Source organism: Engystomops pustulosus, chromosome 7 (genome assembly GCF_040894005.1).
Source record: "Engystomops pustulosus chromosome 7, aEngPut4.maternal, whole genome shotgun sequence".
Classification (NCBI taxonomy): domain Eukaryota; kingdom Metazoa; phylum Chordata; class Amphibia; order Anura; family Leptodactylidae; genus Engystomops; species Engystomops pustulosus.
In genome coordinates, this window is record NC_092417.1 from 32,893,023 (window position 1) to 32,919,758 (window position 26,736).

Sequence of the window (26,736 nt, forward strand, 5' to 3'; positions counted from 1 at the left end):
AAAACAGTGATTCCTAGAAAGGACATTTCAGGCGAGCTAGTAGTACAATAGGTTAACATCTGGTTACAGCTACCCTTTAAGGAGTTATAACTAATCCCTGCAGCATCCACATGATTAAACTAATAAATATAAGTTATATAGATATATTATCTATAATGTAATTGGAGTCATCCGCTGTCCTGCCAAATACAGTACTGTATTGAAATCGATTGCATCGGCGCTCCGCAGCTCAACTAGTCGATGGCCGAGCCTTTAGAATGACAGGTTTGGGAGCCGATTGCCGATAGCAAGACTGGGATGCCCGGCAGACCTATGCGCAGAGCACCGATGTGAGAAGTTCCCCGGAGACCAGAGCGGGAATGGAGCAGCTTGTGCCGCTGGATGTGGCCGGGCTGGAGGAACCACAGCGGGGGTTACGTATCCTGGAATGGCTCCGGTATCTGAGGATGAGCCTACCCGTTACACCCCGGGTAACCGAAGGGGGCGGGGTCGTGTGGGCAAAGACAGAAACCGGTGAAGGGGTTGGCAGTACGGGGCGCTGGATGGGTCATAGCACGGGATGTCATTGTCCTAGTAGGGAAGAGATCCTGCACCTGCTGTCTGTACCATGGGGTGGTGCCCACTATGGCCATATACCCTGGGTGTAGTGCTGCCACTCAGCTACACCCCTCATTGTCTTACCCCAGAGTCAGTGCCAACAGCCACTTGTATCCCAGGTCATGGATACCTAACAATATTGGAAAAAGTTAAAAATGAATCCTATGTGGTCATATATGTTTATGGCAGGTGTAATCTGGAGTAACTTCAAGCCTTCAGCCATCCGTCACAGGTGTAATCATCTGACAGGCAATAAGGGTCTATGATCTGATTAGATTAGGGCATTAGACACACAATGAAATGAAACTAGGTTTTGGCTGACTATTATATGGGTGTATATTCATACAATATATACACCATATAATAAGAAGTAATAAGAAATATATAGCGTCATCATTCTGCAGCGCATTACAGATCATGAGGGACTTGTATAGTCAAAATAAGACATTACAGAATAATCACATGCTAAAATGAAATTATAGGAATGAGGGTCCTGCAACTTACAATCAATGAGACTTCCTGGAATGAAATCTTTCCCAGGACCTAATCACCTACGATGTAAAAAGTCTCTACCTCCGCTTAGGACCGCTGTTTAGTTCTGGAAGCATGCTTTTAGTACAGACCATAGTCCCTTGGGATCTTGGTAGAAACTCCTAACAGCATAAAAGACTGTTCTCTGTACAATGTTGTGATTGGGAAATATGGCCAACATACAGCCCCTATTTCACGTTAACATACAGCCCCTATTTCACGTTAACATACAGCCCCTATTTCACGTTAACATACAGCCCCTATTTCACGTTAACACACAGCGCCTGTTTCACAGAGCCATCCTCAATTCTTGTTCGATTCTGTTCAGTATTTCACTAATTTAAAACCAGGACTGAAAACTTTAAAGAGGACCTGTCAGGTTTTACCCAAATAAACTACTATCGCCTTCATTTAGGGTGTGAAATGTTCTTTCTAGAGTTGCCTCTCTTATAGACCTATAAAAACATCTCCCCCAAAGTGTAGCACACAGGACTTGCCTCATCCCATTTTCAAATGGTCTAGTGGTTACAGGGGTATTGTCACTTCCGTAGCCCCTGTCTTTGGTTTTATAATACATAGAAAAATGCCTTTTGTGTCATGTTAAAGAAAAGGATCTCATTTTTCAGTAGGTCACTTCAGGCTTATGGCTTTCTGGAAGCAGAGATACAGCAAGTTAAAGTCATGGCTGGAAAGGCAAGCTGCAGATAAACATCCAGTTCCCGCCTATTTCTACCTGCTTGTATGTCCAGTTTTGTAGCTCATGGAACAACGATGTGCAATGAAAGATGAGATTCTTACACAAAAGCATACAAAACATATGTTTCTAAGTGCTATAGAACCAAAGATAGGGGCCTTGGAAGTGACAATACCCTTGTAACCACTAAGGGTGATGTCAGACATGCCGTCTTGGCTGCGTTTACAAACGCAGACCAAGCCACACCCACCGGGACGTGCCGTGGCCTGATCACATCGGTGTTTCTATGGAAACACCTGCAATCGGGAAGGAGCCGCTGGTGTTTTGCGTTAATTTAATGCACAACACCGGCGGCTCGTTCCCGATTGCAGGCGTTTCCCGGTGGGTGCGGCTTTGTTTGCGTTTGCAAACGCAGCCAAGACGGCACATCTGACATCACCCTAAACTTGACTCATCCCATGTGAAAATGAGGTGAGAAAAGTCATATTTGCCTGAGGCCGGCGCCACACGTGGCGCTTTCTCTGCGCTTGCAAACGCAGACAGAGTCGCGCCCACCGGGGCGGGCCTCGGCCCGATCGCATCGGCATCCATAGAAAGGCCGATGCGATCGGGCCGAGGCCCGTCCCGGTGGGCGCGACTTTGTCTGCATTTGCAAGCGCAGACAAAGCGCTACGTGTGGCGCCGGCCTGAGAGAGTTTATTTTATAGCTCAACAGATCAGATTTCACAAAAGAGGGATTTCTAGAAAGGACATTTCATACCCGACCTGAGGGGGCTAGTAGTTTAGTGGGGTAAAACCTGGTGATGGGTTCCCTTTAAGGATAAACTGTAATGTGCTTCATCTGTATTTTTCACCCACACCTCATTTTAGTTTACATGAATGCAATTTATAGACCAAATCCAGATTGTGTTAAAAAGGCTTTGGGTGAACCACACCGGACTTATAAACAGAGAATTTTCTAGTGCTGCTGCGACTGTGTCGGGTTTCCCGACGATTTCCGATTAGCGCCGCATTTAACCGGTTTTTGGCGCACGCGATTGGCACCGGCTTTCACGTGACACAAATCGGGGGGGCGGGCTGTCGGACGATCCATCGGATTCGGACAACGCGCAGGATTTAACATTGTAAATTGTGTCGCAAGCCATGCACTCGCATACATCGGGAAGAAGAAGGTTAACTCCAGAGGACCAGAGCGGGGGAAGCGACGCATGCAGGAACTCGGGCGCACGATATTGGTGAATTGCGCTGGAATTCATCTTCGTTGAACCATCCGGATTGGGGATCGCGACAGGACCGGGTAAGTAAATGTGCCCCATTGTGTTTACATAGCATTAATGGATGGAAATGCACTATTAACCCAACGTAAACACTGTAATGCGTGAACGTGGCCTGAAGCTGTTTCACATGAGGTAGATTTTTTTTTGCAGGGGACAATACATGAAAAAAGTTATCATTCTCTGCATAAATACTAAATACAACAAAGATCAATCTCATTTTCAGATTGTAAGTTTTGCAGGTGGATGAAATGTAAAGGGTTTGAGTGACCCTTAAAGTACCCTATACGAAATTGAGCACTTTCACCCCAACCACTGATCTACTAATAACTTATCATAGGACAGGTGATTAGTAGTTTTAGTGAAACCGGATGTAAAGGGGACTGTATCGCTTAGGCCGCGGTCACACGTACCGCTAGACGTCCGTTCATAGCGCGACGCTAGCGCACAGGGGGAGGTCCTCGCCCCAACGCACATGCGTTTCCAGGGAAACGCATGCGATTGTTTAGCCGATCGCATGCGTTTCTCTGGAAACGCATGTGCGTTCGGGCCGAGGACCTCCCCCTGTGCGCTAGCGTCGCGCTATGAACGGACGTCTAGCGGTACGTGTGACCACGGCCTTAGGTCCCCAGATTATCAACCGAGGTGGGCAGAATGTAAGCTGTGGTAACTGAGCATGCTCACTGGAACCCTAAGGATATGTTCAATGAATATACTGAGACTTTTGCTGCTGAATATAAACTTGGTTTTCTACATTTACTTATCAAAGTTTTCTTGTTTTCAGGCCGAAGTAAAACAGAATCAGAAACAGTTGGTGGAACAATTGACTCTGATAATGATGGGATCTCCTGGTCCTCCAGTCCGGCAGCTGCTTGCTCACAATCTTGCAGTTGTATACAGCGCAGGAGACACATTTTCGGTGTATGAGACGATTGATAGATGTAATGAAGTGATCCGCAGCAAAGATGACTCCCCCAGCTGCCTCCCTAACAAGCTGTACGTAACTTCTAAATATCTCTATGAAGGTCTCTGAGGGCGCATACACACGCTGTGTTTTGGTTGCTTTTTCTTTGCATTTTTGAAACCGCTAAGGAGAGATGATTTGCCTTATTACATTACTGTTTACATTCGTTAATGCATGTGTTAACGTTAACCTATGGTTAACATAGGTGTTAACATCGTGTTTATGATGTGTTTTGTAAACGCAAATGTAAGCGATAATGTAATTGGGCAAATCACCTCTCCTCAGCTGTTGTAAAACGCAACGGGTGTACGCGACCTACGTCCGGTTAGGGTGATGTCACACATGGCGTTTTTGGTCCGTTTTTTAGTTAGTTTGTTTTCCGATCGTAAAAACCGCATGCGTTAAAAAACGCATTCGTTTTTAAAAACGCATGCGTTTTTGTCCGGTTTTCTGAATTTGCGCACTTATAAACGAATGCGTTTTTTACAATCTGAAAACACACTAATAACGGCCGAAAAATGCCATGTGTGACATCACCCGTAATCACGAGAGAGTTCGTCCTGAAGCATTAACTGGACCAAGCTCATGTGCTAGGTGAGAATGTCAGAACAATTTTCCTTGTGGATACACCAAACTTTAATCTAGCAATGACTTTCCATTTTCTCTCTGCAGTGCTGCTGTAGCGTGTCTTGGGGCTCTTTACCTAAAGCTAGGCCGCCTTCTGGGAAGCACATTTAATGACACCGTCACCAACCTACTGAAAGTTCTGCGTAGTGCAGAGGTAAGTTGTAGATGTTTCAAGCTGAGGCCTCAACCCACCAGTTGCTGATGCCTCTAGAAATCGTTCATTATTATCAGTGCACGTATAGCAGAGTTCTGTTATACATCTTCTAGTCGAGTCATACGGATTGACCTTTGTCGTTTGGCTTGTCTTACATGCTCTGCCGCTGTCCCATTAGTGCTGACTGTATCTGACTGCGTCATTACACAACCTACTCGACATTGAAGATTGCAAAAATGGTGGCAACTATACCTTTGTTTTATTAATGTCCTATCTAGATTCCTTTACATTCATAATACAGATAAGAGAATGCCCCAGCTGGTGTATGGGTAGTACTCTGGCCCACATTTATTAAAGTGTTTACACCAATTTTCTGTCTGATTTTTGCACTTGAAACAACATGCAAAACTGCAAGACAGAAAAATGTGCACCTAAAGGGGCTGTTACTGCTTAGTCGGAGTTTGGGACGTGCACCACAATTTTATTACTGATGTGCCACAATTCTGCAGCATGAACAAAGTGCACAAAAAAAATGGTGCACCCTTTTCCAAACTACATCATCTACCCTTACTGACACAGACACACACAGTCGGCCAGTCATTAAATGATTCTCCATCATGTATAGACACGGTTCCTTTATTAAGACAATGGAAGGATCTTTCCCACCCTCTACTAGCTAGAATTTTTTTAACTTTTATATTTTTGTTTCTTGAACCCCCTTTATGCAGTCTCAGGGACGCACTGAGATCATGCTGAGTCTAGAAAGAATTGTTGCTGGACTTGGATCCTCTGCCTCGTCCTGCCATCGAGACATATACAAGGCAGCGCGCTCATGTCTGACGGAACGATCCATGTCTGTTCGCTACGCAACTGCACAGGTGAGGATCGCTGCTTTTGACTTGATCTATTGATAAACATTAGGGTTTTTTTGCGTTGACAATGTTTGGTTCGGGCTTCCTCATGGAGGTGTCTTCATAATGTTCTGATTCCTTTTCATTTTTATTCCTGCAGTGTTTACTGGCTCTTCAAAATGAAGCATCTTTTATGTCCGGATCTGACCTGGAAAGCTTAGTGTCTCTCTGCTTCAAGGCTTTTGAAGGAAGCAACTATGATGTACGTCTTGGAGTATCTCGGCTCCTGGGAAAGGTTCTAGCAAGGGCAGTACATGGAACTTGTAAGTTATACGTATTTGTTGAGGAGGTTCACCATAAAAGAATAATACGTTCTCAAAGTTAGCACCCGGTTTTAAAGTTGCAAACCTTCAAACAAACTTTTCAGGAATCCAAAGTCACTTGTATGTACATGAGAAATCGCTCTGTTTCTGATCATTATGTAACTTTTAATCTTCATTTTCCCACAACACTTATCTCATGTCTGTGTCTATGAATATGCAGTGCACTGTCAGTGGCTGGGAAGAGACTTTGCATGATTATCCATATAGTTAGGATATACGAGTTGTACAGTAAAACAGATTTTCTATATGCAGTAATTATTTTTTTCTATTTTGATAGCCCCCTCAAGGCACAGCATGCGTAGGCTATCACTGGAAGATGCTCTTGGTCTACTGTCTACCGGATTCTTGCGTGGGAATTCTGGGTTTCTGCGAGGTGGTGGAGACATGCTGGGAGGAAATAGCAGTACCACTCGCCATGTGAGGCTGGGAGCAACTCAGGTAAATATAGGGACTAATTTACATTTAGCAGGTGGAATAAAATTTAGCTGTCATCAAGTGTTGGTACTGTCAATGCAGCCATGGCTCCCAAAACAATGGAAGTCACTTCTGTAGATTTAGCGTCTAGCTTATACAGGGACACAGAGCCAACTGCTTCTGACTCTTTGACCGATGCTTACACAGTGCTTAAAAGGTATCATCCCCCTCCACCACGTAACTATTGATGTATTGATATAATATATATTATAAATAAGTTTTTTTAAACCCTTTGTCCTTAGGCATACATTATATTCATCAGCACTCTAGGAGGTCACTGGCTCTCCCGAAATATCCCAGTGCTCTTGACTCATCTGTTGGATATTGTGTCCCATCAAAAAGCAACTCAGACTCCAGTAGAGGCTGCCTGTGCGAGACGCTGCATCTCCTACATTCTCAGGGCCACTTTAGGGGAGCTCCTGGGAGAGAAGGCCCAGGTAGAGGCTGCCCGAGAGATATGTGAAGTCATCAAGAAGCTTATGAGATCTGTGGGTATGTGGTCACCCGCTGACATTCGCCTCTTTTCATGTTCTGACTTTCTGTATTATTGCACAGATTAGTATTTGTAAAATATATCTGTAACCCAGTAATCCAGTTACACCCCATGAAGGGGGCATATCATGTAACCTTCTTCAGGCCAGCTGATGGCCTCAATGACTGGGACATCACTTGTTCTTTGTCAGCAGCCACCTGGCAGTGAGGAAAGGAACAGGAGGAGGGTGAACCTCTGCCAAATACATAGAAATTTCACATGTATATTAATATGTATTCAGCTGACACTCCCCTATCTCAACATTTGGATGCATACAAATGAGTGTTCATGTGTTTTCAATATAGATTGGAGTAACCTGCCTCCAGACCTCTTTTGTTGTCAAGGCCTAGCTTCTCGTAAACAAAGGATCAACCATATGGGGGCCCGTGATCCAGCCACACAATTAGCTGTGTGAACCCATTGAGGTTTAAGGCACCCGGCCATGGTGTGGTGAGCACACAGTGACTTAGCTGGGCAGCCGTTGGTGTTACAGTGAAGAGGAGTTGGGTGAGGAGCTCTCACTACCCCTCATCTCGCTAAGCGCCAGATAAGGTCGAGGCGAGCAAACAGCTGTTGGAATGAGCCCTTAGTGATATTTTTAACTTGGACCACAGTCCCCGTGCCTTACCTGTCTTCTTTCTCATTAGATGCTGTGCTAAGTGACCGTAACATGGAGACCCGGTTCTGTACTACTGATATCTCTGCCAGTCAGCATGCAGTGGTCTGTGCCCTGCAAGAGCTTGGGGATCTTGTCTTAGGACTGGGTACCACGGCTGCTTCTTTGCTGCGTGACTCCAGCTCCGGTAATCATTTCATGTCAGCCAGTATGAGGCATGTTTATTTGTGGATGCAACTACTTGACTAACATAATATTTCTTCACTGCTGCTTCCCCTCTGTCTTTTAGGGGTCCTGGACACTGTGATCTCTGTAGTTCTCCACCCTAGCCTTAGTGCCCGCTTGGCTTCAGCTTGGTGCCTTCGTTGTGTGGTTGTCTCTCTGCCTTCGCTAGCAGCCCCTCTTTTAGACCGTTGTACAGAGCGCCTGGTAGCCCTGAAATCCTCCCCGGAGGCAGTCAGTGGGTACAGCCTAGCCGCAGCTGCCCTGCTCAGCGCCATAAGACTGTGTCCACTCGGTGTGCCGCAGGGAAAAGGAAAGGTATGTGTTGCCCCCCCGAAACATAGACTGCCATCTAAAGCATCACCCATAGAGAGGCTTAGTGATTGTATTTTCTTTACTAAAAACCTTCTTGTAGTCAAGACTGTAGTCCATTCATTTAGACCATCCAGCCTTGTCATAATAGTATTTTTCTAAATACAGGCAGACCCCTGGGTTACACACAAGAGAGAGTCTTTAGTTCGCTCCTAATGACTGTTTGTCACCTGTAACTATATTGGGTAACACTGCTGATAAAAAGTCGCTACAATAGTTAAAGAAAATCTTTTATACATTATGAGCCAAACATAACTTGAGAATGCTGTAGCTACACCGATGCAGAAACACATCTTGTTAAATCACTGAGCTGAGTGGTTTGCTGAAAAAACAATTATCCTGTCACTCTTCTGGCTGCCTCAGCGCTTCTCCTCACCCTAATTATGCACTGTTCCACCCTTGTCCTGCCCAGCATAAGCCGAGCTGCTGTGTATGAGTCATCCAGCTCAGGTTGATTAGTCTTGTCTGGAGAGTGCAGGAAGCTCGGTGAAATGTGCATGCAACTCGGCTTTTTCGAGGTCCTGAATTTTATAATTGTGTTTTGAGCACAACCATTCGGATCAGGGATTAAACAAGAAATGTTTCTGCATCGGTGTAGCTACAGATTTTCAAGGTATATTTGATTCACAGTGCATAAAGACAAATGGTAGATTTCCTTTTAAACTGGGCGGTAAACACGTTGCTGCTGTAGCCTCCTCGCAACTCCATAGAATTCTAATTGGACACTTTAATGGGTTTCTTTGTGGAAAAATTACTAACTTTTTAAGCTTCAGCACAGACTGTCCTAATGCATTGCTCCCGGTAAAATCAGCCTCTAATCCAAAACCAGATTTTTGGTGCTCATGACAGTCTATATTGCCTAAGCTGCATTGCCACATTGCTGTGCTGTCGCATTGCTGTGCTGTCCATGCACATCTAGTTGTGGGAGCCACTCACTGGTCTTGGTGACCAATGCTGTACATACGCATTGTTACATACATGCATACATTGTTGGATGGGTGACACAAGATCAGCAGATACCCATAAGCACCGGGTTGTATTTTATTTCCATTTTAATGAATTTCATAATTTTTTTTTTTTTATTTCGGACAACCCCTTTAAAGGGAACCTGTCACCAGGGACCTCATTTTTCACTAAAGACAGATTGTAAAAGCCCATGACACCTGCAGTGCAAATCTGCCTTTCTGCCTTTTCTAAGCATTTGCATTACAATCTAATTGTGTGTTCTAACTTACCTTGCTCCCTGACAAAATCCTGGGGTAGTCACAAGGGCTGGACTTTGGTTTGGATGCATTTCAAAAAACAACATGTGACCTGTTTGTGCTGCAGGCTGTCTCCATGTTTGTGCTCCTGTACAGCTCTGTCCCTCCCCCACTGATGTCAGGCTCAGCAGGCTGTGACCTCTGAGAACCAGCAGGAGGTGGAGCTGTACAGGAGCACAAAGGTGGGGACCAAGCTCTGAGGAGTGAGTAACACAGACAAGCCACATGTTGTTTTTTTAAATGCATCCAAACCAAAGTCCAGCCCCTGTGACTACCCCAGGATTTTGTCAAGGAGCAAGGTAAGTTATAACACACAATTACTGCTGGTGTCATGGGATTTTACAATCTATCTTTATTGAAAAATGAGGTCTCTGGTGACAGGTTCCCTTTAAAATATGGTCTAGTCTATAGCATGTATAGTGTAATTTATGGTATCTCTGGTGCCTGAATATGATCTTTAGCAGTATCAACATTGTTTCAGGTAATAATGAGCTTAGCTGAAGACCTCCTGTGTTCTGCAAACCAAAACAGCCGCCTTTCTCTGCCAAGGGTACAGGCAGGATGGATCCTGATCTCCTCCCTAATGACGATGGGTAAGGGGCTTTTGGTGTAAAACCCAAGTATTTAATGTATAAGACACGAGGATAGCAGCTACTTATGTGTCATGGCGACGGGGTTACTACTGGTTGGCAAGTTTTGGCTACTTTTGCTTAGGCAGCGCAGTCGTCCTTCTGTTGTGTTCGTAAATATTTGATAGCACCTTAATATCCCCCAACTCTACAGGTCCTGCAATGGTCCGGCCTCATTTAGGACGACTTTTGCTTCTCTGGCGGAGTGTCTTCCCACAAAACCTTAAGGACCTGGACATGGAGCGCAGCAGAGGGGATTCTTTCACCTGGCAAGTAACTCTGGAAGGCCGTGCTGGTGCTATGAGTGGTAAGTATGTGAATGGTTTTACTTTTATATTTCACTCAGTAGTGATCACCCAAACAGTATTAAGTTCATAGACCCCATTTAGATAGAAGTGTTTTGGTCATTATTTGTCATAATCCAAAACTGGAGTGGAACACAAGCATGTTAATAGATACAAATCTTTTTCTGAAGGTGGGAGGGTGTAAATAGGATCCATTGATCACCGTATGCCACAAACTGCGCCAATCTGCCACACACACACTTACGTGTTTTGTCTTCAGGCAGCATGTTAGAGAGCAGGAGGAGCTGAGCAGATTGTACATAGTGTCCTTTGTGTAGGAAGCATGTTATGGATCAGTAGGAGCAGAGTAGATTGTACATAGTGTCCTATCTGCAGGCAGCATGAAATAGAGCAGGAGAAGCTGAGCAGATAATACATACTGGGGCACATTTACTTAGGGTCCGTCGGACGCATTTCCGTCGGCTTTCCCGAATATTTCCGATTTGCCCTGAATTGCACAGAGGTTTTGGCGCATGCGTTCGGATTGTGGCGCATCGGGGGCGTTGGTCACCGGGCAACCCGACTGATTTGGACAAACTGCGAAATTTAAAATTTAAATTGTGTCGCAAGATCAGCACTCACATACACCAGGAAGAAGATGGTGAACTCCTGCGGACCTCAACGGGGAAGGGACACTTTCAAGAAATCGGGCGCACGCTGTGAGTGAATCGCGGCAGCTCCGAATCCTCGTCGAACATTCCGGATTGGCGGACGCAACTGGACAGGTAAGTAAATGTGTCCTATCTGGAGACAGCAAGTTATAGAGCAGGCGGAGGTGAGTAGATTGTACATAGTGTCCCATCTGTAGGCAGCATAATCTAGAGCAGGTGGAGCTGAGAAGATTATACATAGTGTCCTATATGTAGGAATCATTTTCTAGTGTGCAGGTTGCTGTATTGAGTATAACTTATTTTATACTTCTATTCTATTGGATTCCTTAGTATGAACATTAATGAAAATGAAATAAATATAAAAATTAAAGTTTGCATCGATTGTGAGCTCATTGTGCATTGGATCAGGGATTGCCCACAGCAGCGGAGAGTGGATCCTTTTCATAGTCCTCTATTGGGAACATATTGTCCTCTAAAAGCAATTCTGTTATACTTTAACTATCACATTTCTGATAAATACTAAAGGTCAATGTTTTATTTTCCATATTGCTGTTTCCCCTGCAGCTATACAGAGCTTTATGTCACACTGTGGGGATCTTGTGACAGAAGATGTCTTGCAGGGACTTTTACCTCCTCTTCCATTTGCTGTGGCTTTGCTCTCCCAGTAAGTATTATGTAAGGGTTATAAAACTGACTAGGGATGTAGAAATGAATACATGAGATGACCTTGCCCCTGCTACATATACATCTGCAGGATATTCTGCAAGTTCTTAATCACCACCGGACAGCAGATGGGAATAATTCCTTTATCTATTTAGTGCACACAGATTACGCAGAATCGAATCAACCTACCAGTATGTTTTGGAGTGTGGGAGGAAACCGGAGGATCCGGAGGAAACCCTCATGTATATTTAAGACCTTACTTCTTCCAAGATCTACCAAATCTACCATTTGATTTCATGCATTATAAGCCAAACATACATTGAGACTTCTGTAGCTACACTGATGGAGAAGCATATCTTGTTTAATCCTTGATCTGAGTGGTTTTGCTGAAAACATTCAGAACCTTGGGAAAACAGGGTGCTGCTGGCTGCCATACATAAACACATTAAACATGGAGCTTCCTTAACTGTGCAGACAGGACTAGCCAACCTGAGCTGGATGACTCATATGGCAGCTGGGGGATGGTGCAGGGATTGATTACTTTTGCCTGTCGGGCACAACACAGTAATTACATCATTCTCTGGTGCTGTGCATAACTAATGTAAGAGGAAAAGCGTGGAGCCAAGCACAGAAGAAAGAGAACTTCATTATCATAAATGTATAATTGTTTTTTCAGCAAAACCACTTAGCACAGGGATTAAACAAGATATGTTGCTGCATCAGTGTAGCTACAGCATTCTCAAGGTATGTTTGGTTCATAATGCATGAATTAAAATGGTAGATTTGCACTGTCAGCAGTTTCCTATGGTCAAAACTGCTGGTGGAAGCCGTGTAATATAGCAGACATAAGATAAGGTTAAATGTTTTGTTCTCTTATGCAATATTTTACATGTTTCTCCCCATTGTTCCTCTCCCCTAGGTTACCCAGCCTACAGAAGCTTTATGGGAATTCTTTGAAGTCATGCTCGGTGTTGTACAGACACAGGCTTTACCAGCTGCTTATTTTGATGCCTAATACTGCTTTTGAAGGTGGTCTGTGTATTATATATCTTAAAAGTGTCATGAAATGTATCAGTTTCATCTAGTTTAAAGGAATGTCACCAGGAATGTAATTTTTAGCTGGTTACAGGTTCCGATAGCACAGTGATGGCGAACCTTTTAGTGCCTGAGTGCCCAAACTTCCACCAAAAGCCACTTATTTATTGCAAAGTGCCAGTACAGCAATTTAAGCAGTAATTTATTTCTCCTTGTTCATTGACAACTGTGAACTTAATTCTGGGGTGATGGCCTGGGTGCCCACAGTAAGGGCTCCGAGTGCCACCTCTGGCACCTGTGCCATTGGTTCGCCACCACTGCGATCGCATATGCTATGCTGTTTTTAATAATCCTTCCACTACTTCATAAAACTTTATTTCACATTACCTGGCTTCCTGCCAGCAGGTGAGTCCCGGGGGGAGAGGAAGAAACCTCTGTCTCCTCATGCATTCTTCTTCTCCTCCACACTCATGCAGGGGAGGGGGATGGAGTGGACAAAAGGAAGAACGCATGGAGACTGAGACCCAGGCTGCTGTGACTGCTCCCCCTGACAAAGGCATTTTTAAAATCAACATACCATAGGCTACTGGAACCCGTCAGCAGCTGAAAATGACAATCCTGGTGACAAGTTCACTTTAAAGTTAATCTTTCCTTTCATATTTGTAGGAAGCCTTTGCGCAATTATAAAGGAATTGGTTGCAGATTTGTCCTCCCCCGATTACACGCCAGGCGGGGCGGTGTTCTTGCTGCCTTCACTTTGTCATCCGGATGATTTAATACTCTTGGGACCCTCGCTCCAGGAGAGTGATCACAGAGCCATAGAAGAGCAGGTGATGAATATAGGCCCAATTTTTTATTTTTTTTTTGTAATGCAAAGTTTTACAATTTATTTTTTTAAAGATATTGAGACATTGCTGAACTAGATAGATTTGGTATCACTGCAATCATATTGATCCAGAGAATAACATAGCAGTTTCATCTCATCTGCACATTGAAGGCCGTACAAATAAACCCCGTCAAAAGAAGGCGCTGTGTTTGTTTTGCCAATTCCATTAATTTGGATTTTTTTTCCAGCTTCCCAGTGCTTGTCACAGAATATTAAATGGTGCCACTAGAAAATAAAATTTGTCTTGCATATAACAAGCCAACATGTAGCTTTTTCAATTGCAAAATTAAAAAAAAGTTACGACTTGTGGAAGGAGAAGAGTAAAAAAACTACTTGGTCTTGAAGGGGCTAAGCACCCATTTTGCATTGATTTGTATAAAGTATCTATGTTATGTTCTGACTGAATATATTCTTTGGTAAAGAGACATTTAAAACACTACATTTCTTTTTCTTGACAATCACTAATTATAACTTTTATTCTCAGTTCCTTCTCAGTAATGGAATTCCGGGTGGCAGTTTGGACTACGACCCCCATGGCATCTACCACATGCCCTCTGATGGAGAGTCTGTTCCTACCCCTCTGCCCCCAGCCTTTACAGTCATTCAAGCTGCTGCCTCGCTCTTTGGTGTTTTGTTGTCTAATATGCCGGAGGCACAGAGGTAACATTCGTAATGTCATCACCAGTCTGTTATCCTGTTGAATTGAGCAATAATAAAATATCACTTTTTGCAGAAGTCAGATATTGGAGCAGTTAGTGGACTCCATCAAACAAGCAAAGGGAACCCGGCAGCAGAGTGTCCAATTATCAGCCTTGTCTGCTTTGTGCTGCTTCCTTAAAGTAAGTGTATAAGTTTTGAGTCCTTTGTTGTGGTCCTTTACACCATTTTAAGGTCCAGTCTTAACATGTGGAACAGTTTTATTTTCTAGCCAGAGCTCTAGGTTTTTTTTCTTATAGATGTTATGTGAATTATTATTGAGTGGAATGCACATATCTTTTGTATTTTTTGTTCTGTATGCACTTCAGCTTCCCCTATTTGGTGGCTTTAAGTTGCAAACATTAATCATTTAAACCTAGACGGAAGTTATAAAAAAAAATATAGCAGCAGTATAGGAGAGAATACTTAAAGGGGTATTCCCATATCTGATTTTATATTGGACTTCTGGGATGGCGTTCAGGCCAAGGCGATCCCAGAAGCTTAATGAGAACCTGTCATGCAAATTAACCCTTCATTAAAAACTATGTTTGAGGGTGCGTTAACAGGTTCAGTTTTGCAGATGCAGTTTTCATTGTCAAAAGCAGGGGTGGATCCTAATGGGTGAAAACACATCATTGAGAGCTTTTCCCCCCTTTTTTTTTTTTTCTTTTCGTACTCCACTCATGGTTTGGACATCAAAAAGCACCCCTAATGGATCCTTTCCATGGCTGCAGTGTTACAAAAATCAGTTTGTAAACTTATATGCAACTCACCTGATGTGAGTCATTCACACTAATTGATCATGTATATTAAAATTTACTTGCACTGTCCTGCCTCCTTGTTCTGATTGACAGACTATGATAAAGTCCTGTGATCAGGATCACATCATCTAAAGTCCTGTTACATCTGCAACATCTACCTCATGTATGTATCTGATGACATGAAATCACAGCAGCCTCCATAAAGGATGAGGAGCAGAAGTCGTTCATGGAGGCTGCTGTGATTTCATGTGATCAGATATATGCATGGTGTACTGTTTGCTAATATTAGGAGGCTAAATGACCTGTGATGATGTTGCTCTGGTCACATGACATGCTGAGAAGAGGCTTGGGACATGGGGAGGAGTAGATGGGAGGGGCAGGAGAAGCCGTCTCTGATGCCAGGGAATATAATATAAAGTTAAAGTTAAATTATGTGGCTGTAAGGGAAACAATTTTTAGCTAAAAGAAGTGGGTCAGTTAGTTAATAGGGCTCTATAGGACCTATGATGACAGGTTCTCTTTAAGGATAATAGCATGATTACAATGACATACAATTTATTCATAGAATTTAGCAATTTTCATATTTTAAAATTGCATTTCTCATACTGAAGTGACAAATAAAACTTGGGTGCATATGCATTATTTATGGATATTTTACTTTATGTCTGGCTTTGTTACAGCACTTGGCATCCAACCATATCAGTTTAGTGTCAGAGGAAGCACGACGACCATGTCTGTCCCTGATTCTTGGAGCACTGGAGAGTAGGAACCCATGGCTGCGATGTGCTGCAGTAGAGTGTATGGCCCGTTTGGCCCATGTAGTATCTGATCCTTCGTACACTGCCAGTCTAGCTCAAGCAAGCTTCGACAAGTAGGTGATTTGGCATCATCAGAGAACATGTCAGTCTTATGTCCTTTAATCTCACATTAGAACATGATTGTTTTTATTATTTTCAGGCTGAAGGTTGCTAGAGACGTGGTGGCCAGGACTGGGCACTCCTTAGCCTTAGGCTCTTTGTACAGATACCTTGGAGGAATTCGCTCCAGCCAGTTTTTGGCATCTTGTGTTTCTGTCTTGCATTCGTTGTCTCAAGACACCACGTCTCCCGAAGTTCAGGTGAGTAGATAACCTGTTATGGGTAAGATGTCATGTAAAGAAAACATTATCCCATATCCACTGGACATCGGTGGGAACACCAGGCATCATGAGAATGGGTGTCTGTTGTTCTCCTAAATAAATAGAGCCGCTTGTTACTCATACACCTGCTGCTCAAATTATCTTTATGCACTGATGGACATTGCTGAACACTGTATTTGGTTACTTCTGTCATATATAAGGATAAAGTGGCCGTGCACATACTCAACCTGCCCTACCAATCCCTTACAGCATATTGATTCACATAACAGAAAATTTGTCCATTAGGACCTTTGTACCCATTGGTCAATAAAACTTAACTTTTAATTCGGTGCTTAAAAATGGACCACCCAAAAAAACCAAGATAAATGTTTAAAATTTCTCACACAGTTCTTACTGAAGGCAGTGTGTTTAGGGGCATATAGCAGTTAAAATGCCCCACGGTATTTGTGTGGCTATCGTGCTGCTCCGTATGGCTCTCCAATGTGATCACTGTGGTAGCCACGGGGCAGGGTTAGTGCTCGATGGGTGTGTGGACCTTATCCCACATAGCCTCTTCCCCTTCAAAGATCGCACCATGCAGGAGCTAGTTAAGTGCCTGTCTATCCTGACATGCGGACTAGGTGTGCTAAGGGGAGGAGGGGAGAGGGGAAGGGAGGATTCCTATACACTTGCCCTAATAGCTGAGCACTCACTGCAGAAACCCACATTCAAACGTAAATTTTAAAGCTTAACGGCTCACAGCCCCGGTACCCCTGAGGAAGCCACATGCCTGTGGCGAAACATGTCGGGGGGGGCGTCTGTGTGAATGTTTTTAGCATCATCAGTTCTTTCTGGCAGCTTTAAAATTTACGTTTGAATGTGTGTTTCTGCAGTGAGTGCTCAGCTATTAGGGCAAGTGTATAGGAATCCTCCCTTCCCCTCCTCCCCTTAGCACACCTAGTCCGCATGTCAGGATAGACAGGCACATAACTAGCTCCTGCATGGTGCGATCTTTGAAGGGGAAGAGGCTATGTGGGATAAGGTCCACACACCCATCGAGCACTAACCCTGCCCCGTGGCTACCACAGTGATCACATTGGAGAGCCATACGGAGCAGCACGATAGCCACACAAATACCGTGGGGCATTTTAACTGCTATATGCCCCTAAACACACTGCCTTCATTAAGAACTGTGTGAGAAATTTTAAACATTTATCTTGGTTTTTTTGGGTGGTCCATTTTTAAGCACCGAATTAAAAGTTAAGTTTTATTGACCAATGGGTACAAAGGTCCTAATGGACAAATTCTCTGTTATGTGAATCGACTTTTCTAAGTACCCAGTCAACCACTGATCAGCATGTATAAAACCCCAGATACATCTTACAGCATATTGGACACTCACTCTCCTGATCTGTGCGGCACCCGCCAATGAGACCCTCGCTGATCTGCGGATATGGGATAAAATACTGGCTGAATTTAATACTGGTATTTTATGATATGTTGCCAGATGTATTTTCATATGTATATCTGCCTTTTTTTTCCTCTATAGACCTGGGCCCTGCACTCCCTTTCCATAATAATTGATTCCTCTGGACCCTTATATTACGTCCATATAGAGCCGACACTGTCACTTCTATTGACTGCACTGCTCAGCACTGCCCCATCACATGCAGAGGTCCATCGTAGTTTAGGACGCTGTCTTAGTGCTCTCCTGAACACACTTGGACCTGAACTTCAAGGTAATGTCAAATATTGCTTGTGTCTGTAACATATTCTTTAAACTCCTTTTATGAATTTTTACCCCTACATATGAAATGTGTGTGTGTATATCTATAAACATGTAAAGCTATCTGATGATGAGATAATGAGTAATACACCACAGACAAGAAGTAAGAAGGATGAGGTGAGAGAGACGCTGACTTTGGCTGTGTGTTACTCACTAAAGAGAAATCCTGAGGGAGGGGTGAGGGGAGGAGCTGATTTCTCTTTAGCGAGTCACACAGCCAGCATCTCTGTCAACCCCGCTCATTCACCCCTCCCTCAGGAATTCTCTTCAGCCGGGTTAGCAGAGTCCGCTTCAGGAGACGGGCTAGCTTGACTGTATGCTGGAGCTCTCCACCTCCATGACCAGGAACTTTAGTGACAGAGAGCATCAATGAAAACTCTTCTTTAGTTGCGGCAGTTGTATTTAGACATATAGACATCTTGATGGTACTGTGTGTGGTTTGGGAGAAGGTTTTCTGTTGACAGGTTCCTTTTAAGATTTATTAAGACTTTTCTATATTTTGTATTTGTAGGCAGCGGGGAACTGGTGGCGTCACAAAGAAACTACTGCTTGCTGGCTTGTTCTGTGATGCAGGAGAATCCTGACTGCTTGGTGCAGGCGCAGGGTATCTCATGTTTACAACAGCTTCACATGTTCGCTCCTAAACACGTCAACTTGTCCAGTCTGGTTCCAACCTTGTGTGTAAGTACAATTATACTCGCCACATACTATGATGAGTAATGATGCAGTCGTGGTATATTTGGAACATGATTGTGTAAGTCGAAGTTTTGAAACGTTCCTTCTGCAGTAGATGATACCACATAAACCCTAGCAACTGAAAAAGTCCATTGATCTTCTTTCATTGATCTTTTACTTATCTGTGGTCCAAACCATATATGTGGGGTCCTCTTGGGCGCAGTCTAATTGTGTATTTCCCTTGAGTTATCTAGGATTGCTACTAAGCCCTTGCTGTGCACTATGGGTGCAAACTCCCTTGTTATCTGACCTTGTGTTATTGTGCTAGTCGGGAATGCAGCATAGGGGCAGAGTACTCCGATACTCACTCCAATACCTTTCTGGCTGCTGCCAGGGCGCACTGTGGCTGCTGCCGGGGCAGCTCTCAGGCGTAACAATCTGGCTGCGGTTGGGGTACTCTGTGGGGCCACTTTGGCTGCTGTTGGAGGACACTCGGAGGGGATTCAGATTATCGGCTGCTGTAAGGAGAAATACATGCCATGCTAGCATCTCAGGTTCTTAACAATATGTTCAGACAGAACAGGGAGCTCATTCTCCCTGGCAGGGGGCCCCATTTCCCCATGGTAGGAGATGCCTTTTCCGCGTCAAAACAACACAGCAGCGAATTGTCATCTTATTTCTGCAGGAACTCGTTGTATCATACATCACTATGATGCTCTGTACTCCCATCCTTTGCACTGTTGTTAGACTATGAAATCTGGTCAGCACACAGTCTATGATAAAGGCCTCATGCACACGAGCATTATGGGGGCCTGCAAAATTGGTGGCCATATCACAGCCCCCATAGAGGTCCATGGCACTGGGTCACAGGGCGGGGAGCACTCTGTGTTTTACCCCACCGTGACCTGGCTAGGCTGCTGCTGTGCAAAATATGGGACCTGTCCTATATTTTGCCGTTTTGTGGCAGCAGCCGCTTGGCTCTCTATGGAGAGCTCACCCATCCTCGCTCCTTCATTCCCACCCATATGCTCACCCGGTTTGTGACCAGTGTCAGACTGGCCCACCAAAGTACCAGAGAATCCTCCGGTGGACCCTGTCTAGACCCAATACTGAACCCCAGAGGTCCATCAGAAAACAACACAATTTGAAGGTTGCTAGAGTATATTTCCTGGGTGATAATGATGAGTGGGCCCTTGGATAGATTTTCTCAGTCTGACCCATCAAGACTAATTCTATGTCCATCTTTGTTGCTCCAACTCCTGTGCCTAAACTGATTAACAGATGGAGAGGTGGCACAGTCCTTCTTTGAGTAGCACCTTTCAGGCAGTTTTCCAGAACTATACTTTTAGAAGAGGTCATCAATATTTGATCGACTGGATGCGACCATGGGAATTTACACTTAAAGGGAATGATCTTCTATACCACACAGATCTATTAATTAATGCAAATACTGATGCGGGTAAAGTTCTCAACTCCATGGTTATCACTTGCGGGCCCAGGAGCTGCATGTTTGCAGGAAAAATCCCTTTAATACCTCATTTACATGATTGTCTAGTTAAAGCAAGAATTGAAATATCACACAAGATAAAAGATTATATCTGTATTGTCTGGTATTTTTTTTGTTCCAAGATGTCTTTTCATCCTTTCTTTTATATAAATTTTTTATTGAAAATCTCCTACAATAATGAACATAACTGTAATTTGCATGCAGATAATAGACACAATGATTGGGCTGCATAAACCTGTGTAGACGGAAGGGAATTTCTTGGTTTGCTGCACCCCCTTGGACATTAGATGCATAGTGTATGATTAGTGACCGGTTAATGAACTTTAATAGCAAGGGAAATGATTATAACATTTTAGTCCTTTCTGTGTGTTCCCACATCTGAAATGTTATGTATGAAGAAGACATAGGAGGAGAACGAGACTGTGCTGTCATCCTTCAATGGTCTGTCACTTTTTATCTCCTGCAGGAGGTCTTGCTGGATAATTCTATGTTGGTACGTCACCCCCTTCCCCAGTGTTTGTGCTGCACCTTCTTGCCTTTTTAGTTTTATCTTTTTCCAAATACATAAATATCTTCAGCCTCAAGACATTTTCCGCCCATTGTATAAAAAAAATTGGCCCATGAGACCTAAAATACTCCTATCGGAGAGCAAGCAACAGTCCAAGAAACATAATTCTGAAATGATCGTCTCTTAAAGGGAACATGTCAGCAGGATTTACCCCTGTGAACTACTCCCGACTGTTCTTGACCTGTAAAGGTCTTTCTACTCCAGCATCGAATGCAGTTAAAGGCAGATATGTGTGCGTATAAGAGCGTAAAACTGGCGCAGGTATGGATTTTATAAATCCTTTTTGATCTGTAAATGTAGTAGTCCTGTGCTCACTTCCTTCTCATTGGGTTTATTGTATGTGCAGACCAAAATTGAGTTCTTTGGCCATGATCATGAAAAAAGATGTTTTCCATAACATCCCCCATGACGGCCCACTAGGAGGATGACCCTTGACCTCTGTAGGGACAGGAAGCAGAGAGGTTAAAAGCCTCCCCCCCACATCCTCCCGCCAGTGTCTTCCTGTCCCTACAAGGGTCAGGTCAAGAGAGGGTCTCTCTCCTCCTAGGGGGGGGGGGGACGTTTTTAAAAAAAAAAAAAAAACGGAGAAGGATCTCCATACTTACCACCTTACCTGGGGTTACGCCGACTGCGGTCCAAGTTCCCCTCCGGACAGATCCTCGGTTAGCCCGGCGGCTGCGGGCTCTCCCTGGACGGAAACATCGTCCGGCTGGCGTCCTCTCCGGCGGGCTGGTCCGCCAGACTCTCGCGCGGACGCAGGGAACTACGTTTCCCAGAATTCCTCCTGACCGATGACGACTTCCGGTCGCGACCGGAAGTGACCGCGGCGCCGTGCGCGGAACGCGGAGGAGGCCACCGGCAGGGGGATGGGCTCCCCATGAAGGTATTTAAATCCTCAAAAGCGGGTAGTCAGTTGGTCTGAGGTCTATGACTCGTTTCTTCTTGGCTGGCCGTCCCAGACATCATAATGGCTGATGAGGCAGACTTGGGCCTACTCCATCCCCCGGTGCACGTGAGTGGTGCTGTGTGGCAACATATACAATTGTTTTTTGTTGTGATCTCCAAGTCATTGTCTCCTTGCCTTCCTTCCCTAGGAGCAAGTTTCTAAGGGGAAAGGCAAGGAAGAGAAATCAGGGAAGTCTGAAAAGAGTAGAGAAAAACCTGAAAAAAGCAGGATTCCTGTTAAAAAATGCAGTATGTGCTTCCGTACCCTACTAGAAGGCTATAAGAAGCCGATCTGCAAAGCCTGCATCGAAGAATTTATGCGGGAGGAGAAAACGTCTTTTATGGACGAGCTTAAGTCCTTTATAGATGAGAAAGTGGTTTCTTCGGTGGCGGTGGCAACGCAGGGAGCCCCCCCACGTAAGAAAGCTCGGATAGTATCGGCTTCCTCCTCAGAGGAAGAAGAGGGGTGCATTTCAGACTCTCCTTCCTGCTCTCTGGCGGGAGACCAGGATCATCAGGATCGTGAGCAGGCAACAAGCTCCCGCTACTTATTCCAAAATGAAGATCTGGACGATCTTCTGAAAGCTATGCGGGATACATTGAACCTTGAGGACGAGGAACCCCCTCTTTCTCGTGAAGATGAACTATTTGGGGGACTTAAAGCCAGGAAACAGCGTGTTTTTCCCCTTAACGATACCCTTAGGGGACTAATTAGTCAGGAATGGAGAGACCCTGAGAGGAAAATCGCGGTCTCTAAGAATTTCAGGAAACGCTTAGTCTTCGACCCTGAAGAGTCAAAGGATTGGGACTCGTTTCCCAAAGTTGATGTACAGGTTTCCAAGGTCTCTAGGAAGATGGACCTGCCCTTTGAAGATTCGGCTCAGTTAAGAGACCCGATGGACAGAAAATCTGAAGCTCTTTTAAAGAAAGCATGGGAAACCTCCATGATAAGCCTAAAGTCAAACTTAGGAGCCACCTCGGTGGCAAGAACACTATATTTCTGGCTGGGGAAATTAGAGTCCCATATCCGGGAGGGTACTCCCAGAGAAGACTTACTGGAAAGCATACCATTGTTAAGATCAGCTACTGCCTTCCTTGCTGACGCATCTGCCGAAGGAATAAGGTTTGCTGCAAAAGAAGGAGCTCTTACCAATGCCACCAGGAGGGCCTTATGGCTGAAGCAGTGGAGCGGGGACATCCGCTCTAAATCCAAATTGTGCAGCATTCCTTTCTCCGGGGACTTTGTGTTCGGACCCGAATTGGACGCTATACTTGAAAAGGCGTCTGACAGAAAAAGGGGATTTCCAGAGTCCAAAACAATACACAAGAAACCTTCCTTTCGTCCTTTTAGGAACACCGGAGAGACTTACCGTGGCAAAGGTAAGCAAGGACGATGGAGTTATCCCAAAGGAGGTAGGGGAAGGGGTTTCCTTTTCTCTAACCTCCCAGAGGGTCCAGGAAACAAGAAACAATGACGCCAGAGTGGGGGGGCGTCTCCTGGGATTCCTATCCCAGTGGACAAAGGTCACCTCGAATCCCTGGGTACTGTCTATCTTGGAATCGGGCTACAGGATAGAATTCTCATCACCCCCCCCCCCTTCTCCAAGGTTTGTCGCTCCCTTACCATCTCTCTCTCATTCTACACATTCCTTCATTTGGCAGGAAGTATTTCATCTAATCCACATGGGAGTGGTGGTGCCGGTCCCTCAAGAACAAGAAAAATTGGGATTCTACTCCCCGCTGTTCCTTGTCAAAAAACCAGACGGATCAAATTGCCTAATTATCAACTTGAAAGAGCTAAACCGCTTCATCGTTTACAGAAGATTTCGCATGGAGTCGGTAAGAACAGCTACCCAACTTATTCACACAGACTCCTATATGTGCACATTAGATCTAAGAGATGCATACTATCATGTACCTATCCACCCCTCATCTCAGAGATTCCTAAGATTCTCGGTTCTCTCTCCCGAGGGTTCTGTCTTACACTTTCAGTTCCGTGCACTTCCATTCGGTATCTCTTCGGCTCCAAGGGTCTTTACCAAGATCATGGTGGAGGTGGTAGCCTTTTTAAGACTACAAGGCATATCATTCATCCCTTACCTAGACGACTTGCTAATTATAGGGAAAGACAAACAAAACCTAATTTCGGCAAGAGAGTCTTCCCTAAGAAATTTAACAGAGTTGGGGTGGTTAATCAACCTGAAAAAATCAAGTTTAGTACCCTCCACTCGAAAGACCTTTCTAGGGATCATTCTAGACTCAACTCACCAAATGTCTTTTCTTCCTCAGGAGAAAATATCCAACATAAAGCATCAGATTCGTTCATTCAGACGGAAGGACTCTGTACCAGTCAGACAGGCGATGAAGATCCTGGGGCTCCTCACAGCATGCCTACCTGCGGTCGCCTGGAGTCAGAGCCATACTCGGATCCTTCAGAATTGGATCCTAACTTTCTGGAACAGGAAGTCTTCAGGTCTAGACAAGAAGATCCGGATTCCTTCCTTTGTAAAGAGGGACCTGCTGTGGTGGACGGAATTAAGGAACCTAGAGAAAGGGGTATGTTGGCACCACCTCCCAACCATCACCATAGTGACGGACGCAAGCAGCTCAGGCTGGGGAGCAATCCTTCCTTCCCACTACGAGCAAGGGTCCTGGACTCTAGCCCAAGCAAGAAACAGCTCAAACTACAGGGAGTTAAGAGCGGTCTGGGAAGCGCTAAGATCGAACACAGCCTATCTGAGGAATCATCATATCCACATTCTCTCGGACAACGTCTCGACAGTGTCCTATTTAAGGAGACAAGGGGGTACAAGATCCCCAGTATTATCGAGTCTGGCTCGTACCATCTTCCAGTGGGCAGAAGAAAACATCCTTTCCATCTCAGCCACTCATTTGAAGGGATCCCTAAACAGAGAAGCGGATTATCTCAGCAGGAGAGAAATCCTACCGAACGAATGGTGTCTCAACCAGGAGATCTTCCTACATCTAACCAGCGTCTGGGGCATGCCCCAAATAGAACTATTTGCCACGAGGGAGAATTCAAAATGCCAACAATACTTCTCTCTGGAGGCCGGCGAGTCCAGAGACCACTTGGACGCGTTCAGCCATCGTTGGAGCGGAAGTCTCATGTATGCCTTTCCCCCAATTCCCCTAATTGCGAGAGTACTCAGAAAAATCTTGCTCGACCGGTCAAGGGTGATCCTGATCTGCCCAAACTGGCCAAAAAGAAGCTGGTACCCACTGTTGAGGTCCCTATCTGTCCAGCAACCTTTTATTCTACCGATTCAGAAGGACCTTCTATACCAAGGTCCGATTTTCCATCCCGATCCAGGAAGACTCCGTCTGGCGGCTTGGATCCTGAGTTCGAGTTCCTAAGGTCCCAAGGTCTCTCTCGGGCTGTAATAACTACTTTGAAGGCAAGTAGAAAAAAGGTTACTTTCGCCATATATCATAAGATATGGAAAAAGTTTGTGACCTTTTGTGGGGCTAATCCCCCCTCTCAGTCTAACCCAAATTTTTTACAGGTACTAGACTTCCTGCAAAAAGGACTAGAAATTGGTCTTTCTACTAGCACTCTGAAAGTCCAAATTTCGGCTCTGAGCGCATTCTTCGACCATCCCCTGGCGGACCACAGGTGGGTCAAAAGATTTATTGCTGCTGCAAATAGAATTAGGCCTCAGATTCTGAAGCGGGTTCCCTCCTGGGATCTCTCCCTGGTTCTGGATGCTCTCTCCAGACCTCCCTTTGAGCCTTTAAAGGACGCTAGTATAAAAAACTTAACTTTAAAGACTTCCTTATTGGTAGCTGTGACTTCAGCTAGAAGGCTGGGGGAACTCCAAGCCATTTCTATTAGAGAACCCTATATGTGTATTCTCCCTGACAGGATAACTCTGACTCTGGATCCAAGCTTTGTTCCAAAAGTGGCGTCTAGGTTTCACAAGAATCAAGAAATAATTCTTCCATCATTCTACGGGAATCCTTCTTCAAGCAAGGAATTGGAGTGGCATTCCCTGGATGTAAGGCGCTCGGTCTTAGAGTACTTAAAAGCTACAAAACCCTGGCGCAAAGATCACAATCTCTTTGTTCAGTTTCAGGGGAAGAACAAAGGGGTAAAGGCATCCAAAACCACGATCGCCAGATGGTTAAAGACTGCCATAGCCTCTTGTTACACAGAACAAGGGAAAGAAGTTCCTCCTAACCTTAAAGCCCATTCCACCAGAGCCATATCCGCCTCCTGGGCAGAGAAGAGGGGCGCTTCTCTTGAACAAATCTGCAGAGCTGCCACCTGGGGTTCTTCATCCACCTTTGCAAAACACTATCGGCTGGACTTACCCAACTCACAGGATCTCGCCTTCGGTCAGAAGGTTCTCCAGGCTGTGGTCCCACCCTAACTCTACTAATTTTGTAGATCTCCTAGTGGGCCGTCATGGGGGACGTTATGGAAATTGTGAATTAGACTCACCGGTAATTCGGTTTCCATCTAGTCCTCCATGACGGCCTATATATTTTTCCCTCCCATGTTTCTTTCACTTTGTTGAAAATTCTGTATGTGATTCAAACAAGACAGAATAAAAATATGTTGTATCTTCCACCGGTGTAGTTATTTGGTAGACACTGGCGGGAGGATGTGGGGGGGAGGCTTTTAACCTCTCTGCTTCCTGTCCCTACAGAGGTCAAGGGTCATCCTCCTAGTGGGCCGTCATGGAGGACTAGATGGAAACCGAATTACCGGTGAGTCTAATTCACAATTTACTTATTCCATTAAAGGGAACCAGCCATTTAAATTAACCCACCCAAAATAAATACTTTTATTAAAAACTATCATTAAAGAGCAGTGCCCTTTTTATCATAGTTTCCTTTCCTTAGCTGCAAAAATCAGTTTATAAACTTGTATGCAAATTACCTGGTGGGAGTTCTGCATATTAAATTTCCATGCATTGCCCTGCCTCCTTGTTCCTGA

General features: G+C 44.7%; 2 protein-coding genes across 3 annotated transcripts in view; both read left to right on the forward strand.

The window, feature by feature from the left end:
- Window positions 1–237: 237 nt before the first annotated feature.
- Window positions 238–26,736, forward strand: part of HEATR5A (HEAT repeat containing 5A) — a 42,909-nt gene continuing 16,410 nt past the window's right edge. Inside the window, exons 1-21 of one of the 2 annotated variants that reach the window (XM_072115390.1) lie at window positions 238–470; window positions 3,881–4,092; window positions 4,733–4,841; window positions 5,570–5,719; window positions 5,853–6,015; window positions 6,353–6,513; window positions 6,792–7,041; window positions 7,729–7,884; window positions 7,987–8,237; window positions 10,035–10,146; window positions 10,337–10,489; window positions 11,702–11,801; window positions 12,720–12,829; window positions 13,502–13,665; window positions 14,206–14,381; window positions 14,455–14,560; window positions 15,859–16,049; window positions 16,136–16,295; window positions 17,845–18,034; window positions 18,593–18,762; window positions 20,730–20,756. In XM_072115390.1, the coding sequence (XP_071971491.1) occupies window positions 360–470; window positions 3,881–4,092; window positions 4,733–4,841; window positions 5,570–5,719; window positions 5,853–6,015; window positions 6,353–6,513; window positions 6,792–7,041; window positions 7,729–7,884; window positions 7,987–8,237; window positions 10,035–10,146; window positions 10,337–10,489; window positions 11,702–11,801; window positions 12,720–12,829; window positions 13,502–13,665; window positions 14,206–14,381; window positions 14,455–14,560; window positions 15,859–16,049; window positions 16,136–16,295; window positions 17,845–18,034; window positions 18,593–18,762; window positions 20,730–20,756 (3,222 nt within the window). In that variant the 5' untranslated portion in view covers window positions 238–359. The remainder of the gene's footprint in view (window positions 471–3,880; window positions 4,093–4,732; window positions 4,842–5,569; window positions 5,720–5,852; window positions 6,016–6,352; window positions 6,514–6,791; window positions 7,042–7,728; window positions 7,885–7,986; window positions 8,238–10,034; window positions 10,147–10,336; window positions 10,490–11,701; window positions 11,802–12,719; window positions 12,830–13,501; window positions 13,666–14,205; window positions 14,382–14,454; window positions 14,561–15,858; window positions 16,050–16,135; window positions 16,296–17,844; window positions 18,035–18,592; window positions 18,763–20,729; window positions 20,757–26,736) is intronic. The other variant, XM_072115391.1, reaches the window with a different exon arrangement.
- LOC140069555 (uncharacterized) lies at window positions 23,466–26,482 on the forward strand. The gene is made up of 2 exons (XM_072115392.1): window positions 23,466–25,792; window positions 25,865–26,482. Exons 1-2 carry the CDS (start codon window positions 24,164–24,166, stop codon window positions 26,165–26,167), a joined length of 1,932 nt encoding a protein of 643 aa, XP_071971493.1. The 5' UTR covers window positions 23,466–24,163; the 3' UTR covers window positions 26,168–26,482.

Excerpts from the sequence above, each read along its gene's own strand:
- LOC140069555 (XM_072115392.1), top strand. The coding sequence starts at position 24,164 with ATGCCTACCTGCGGTCGCCTGGAGTCAGAGCCATACTCGGATCCTTCA. Across the intron at positions 25,793-25,864 it reads TGGAGTGGCATTCCCTGGAT|TTTCAGGGGAAGAACAAAGG; the intron begins GTAAGGCGCTCG and ends CTCTTTGTTCAG.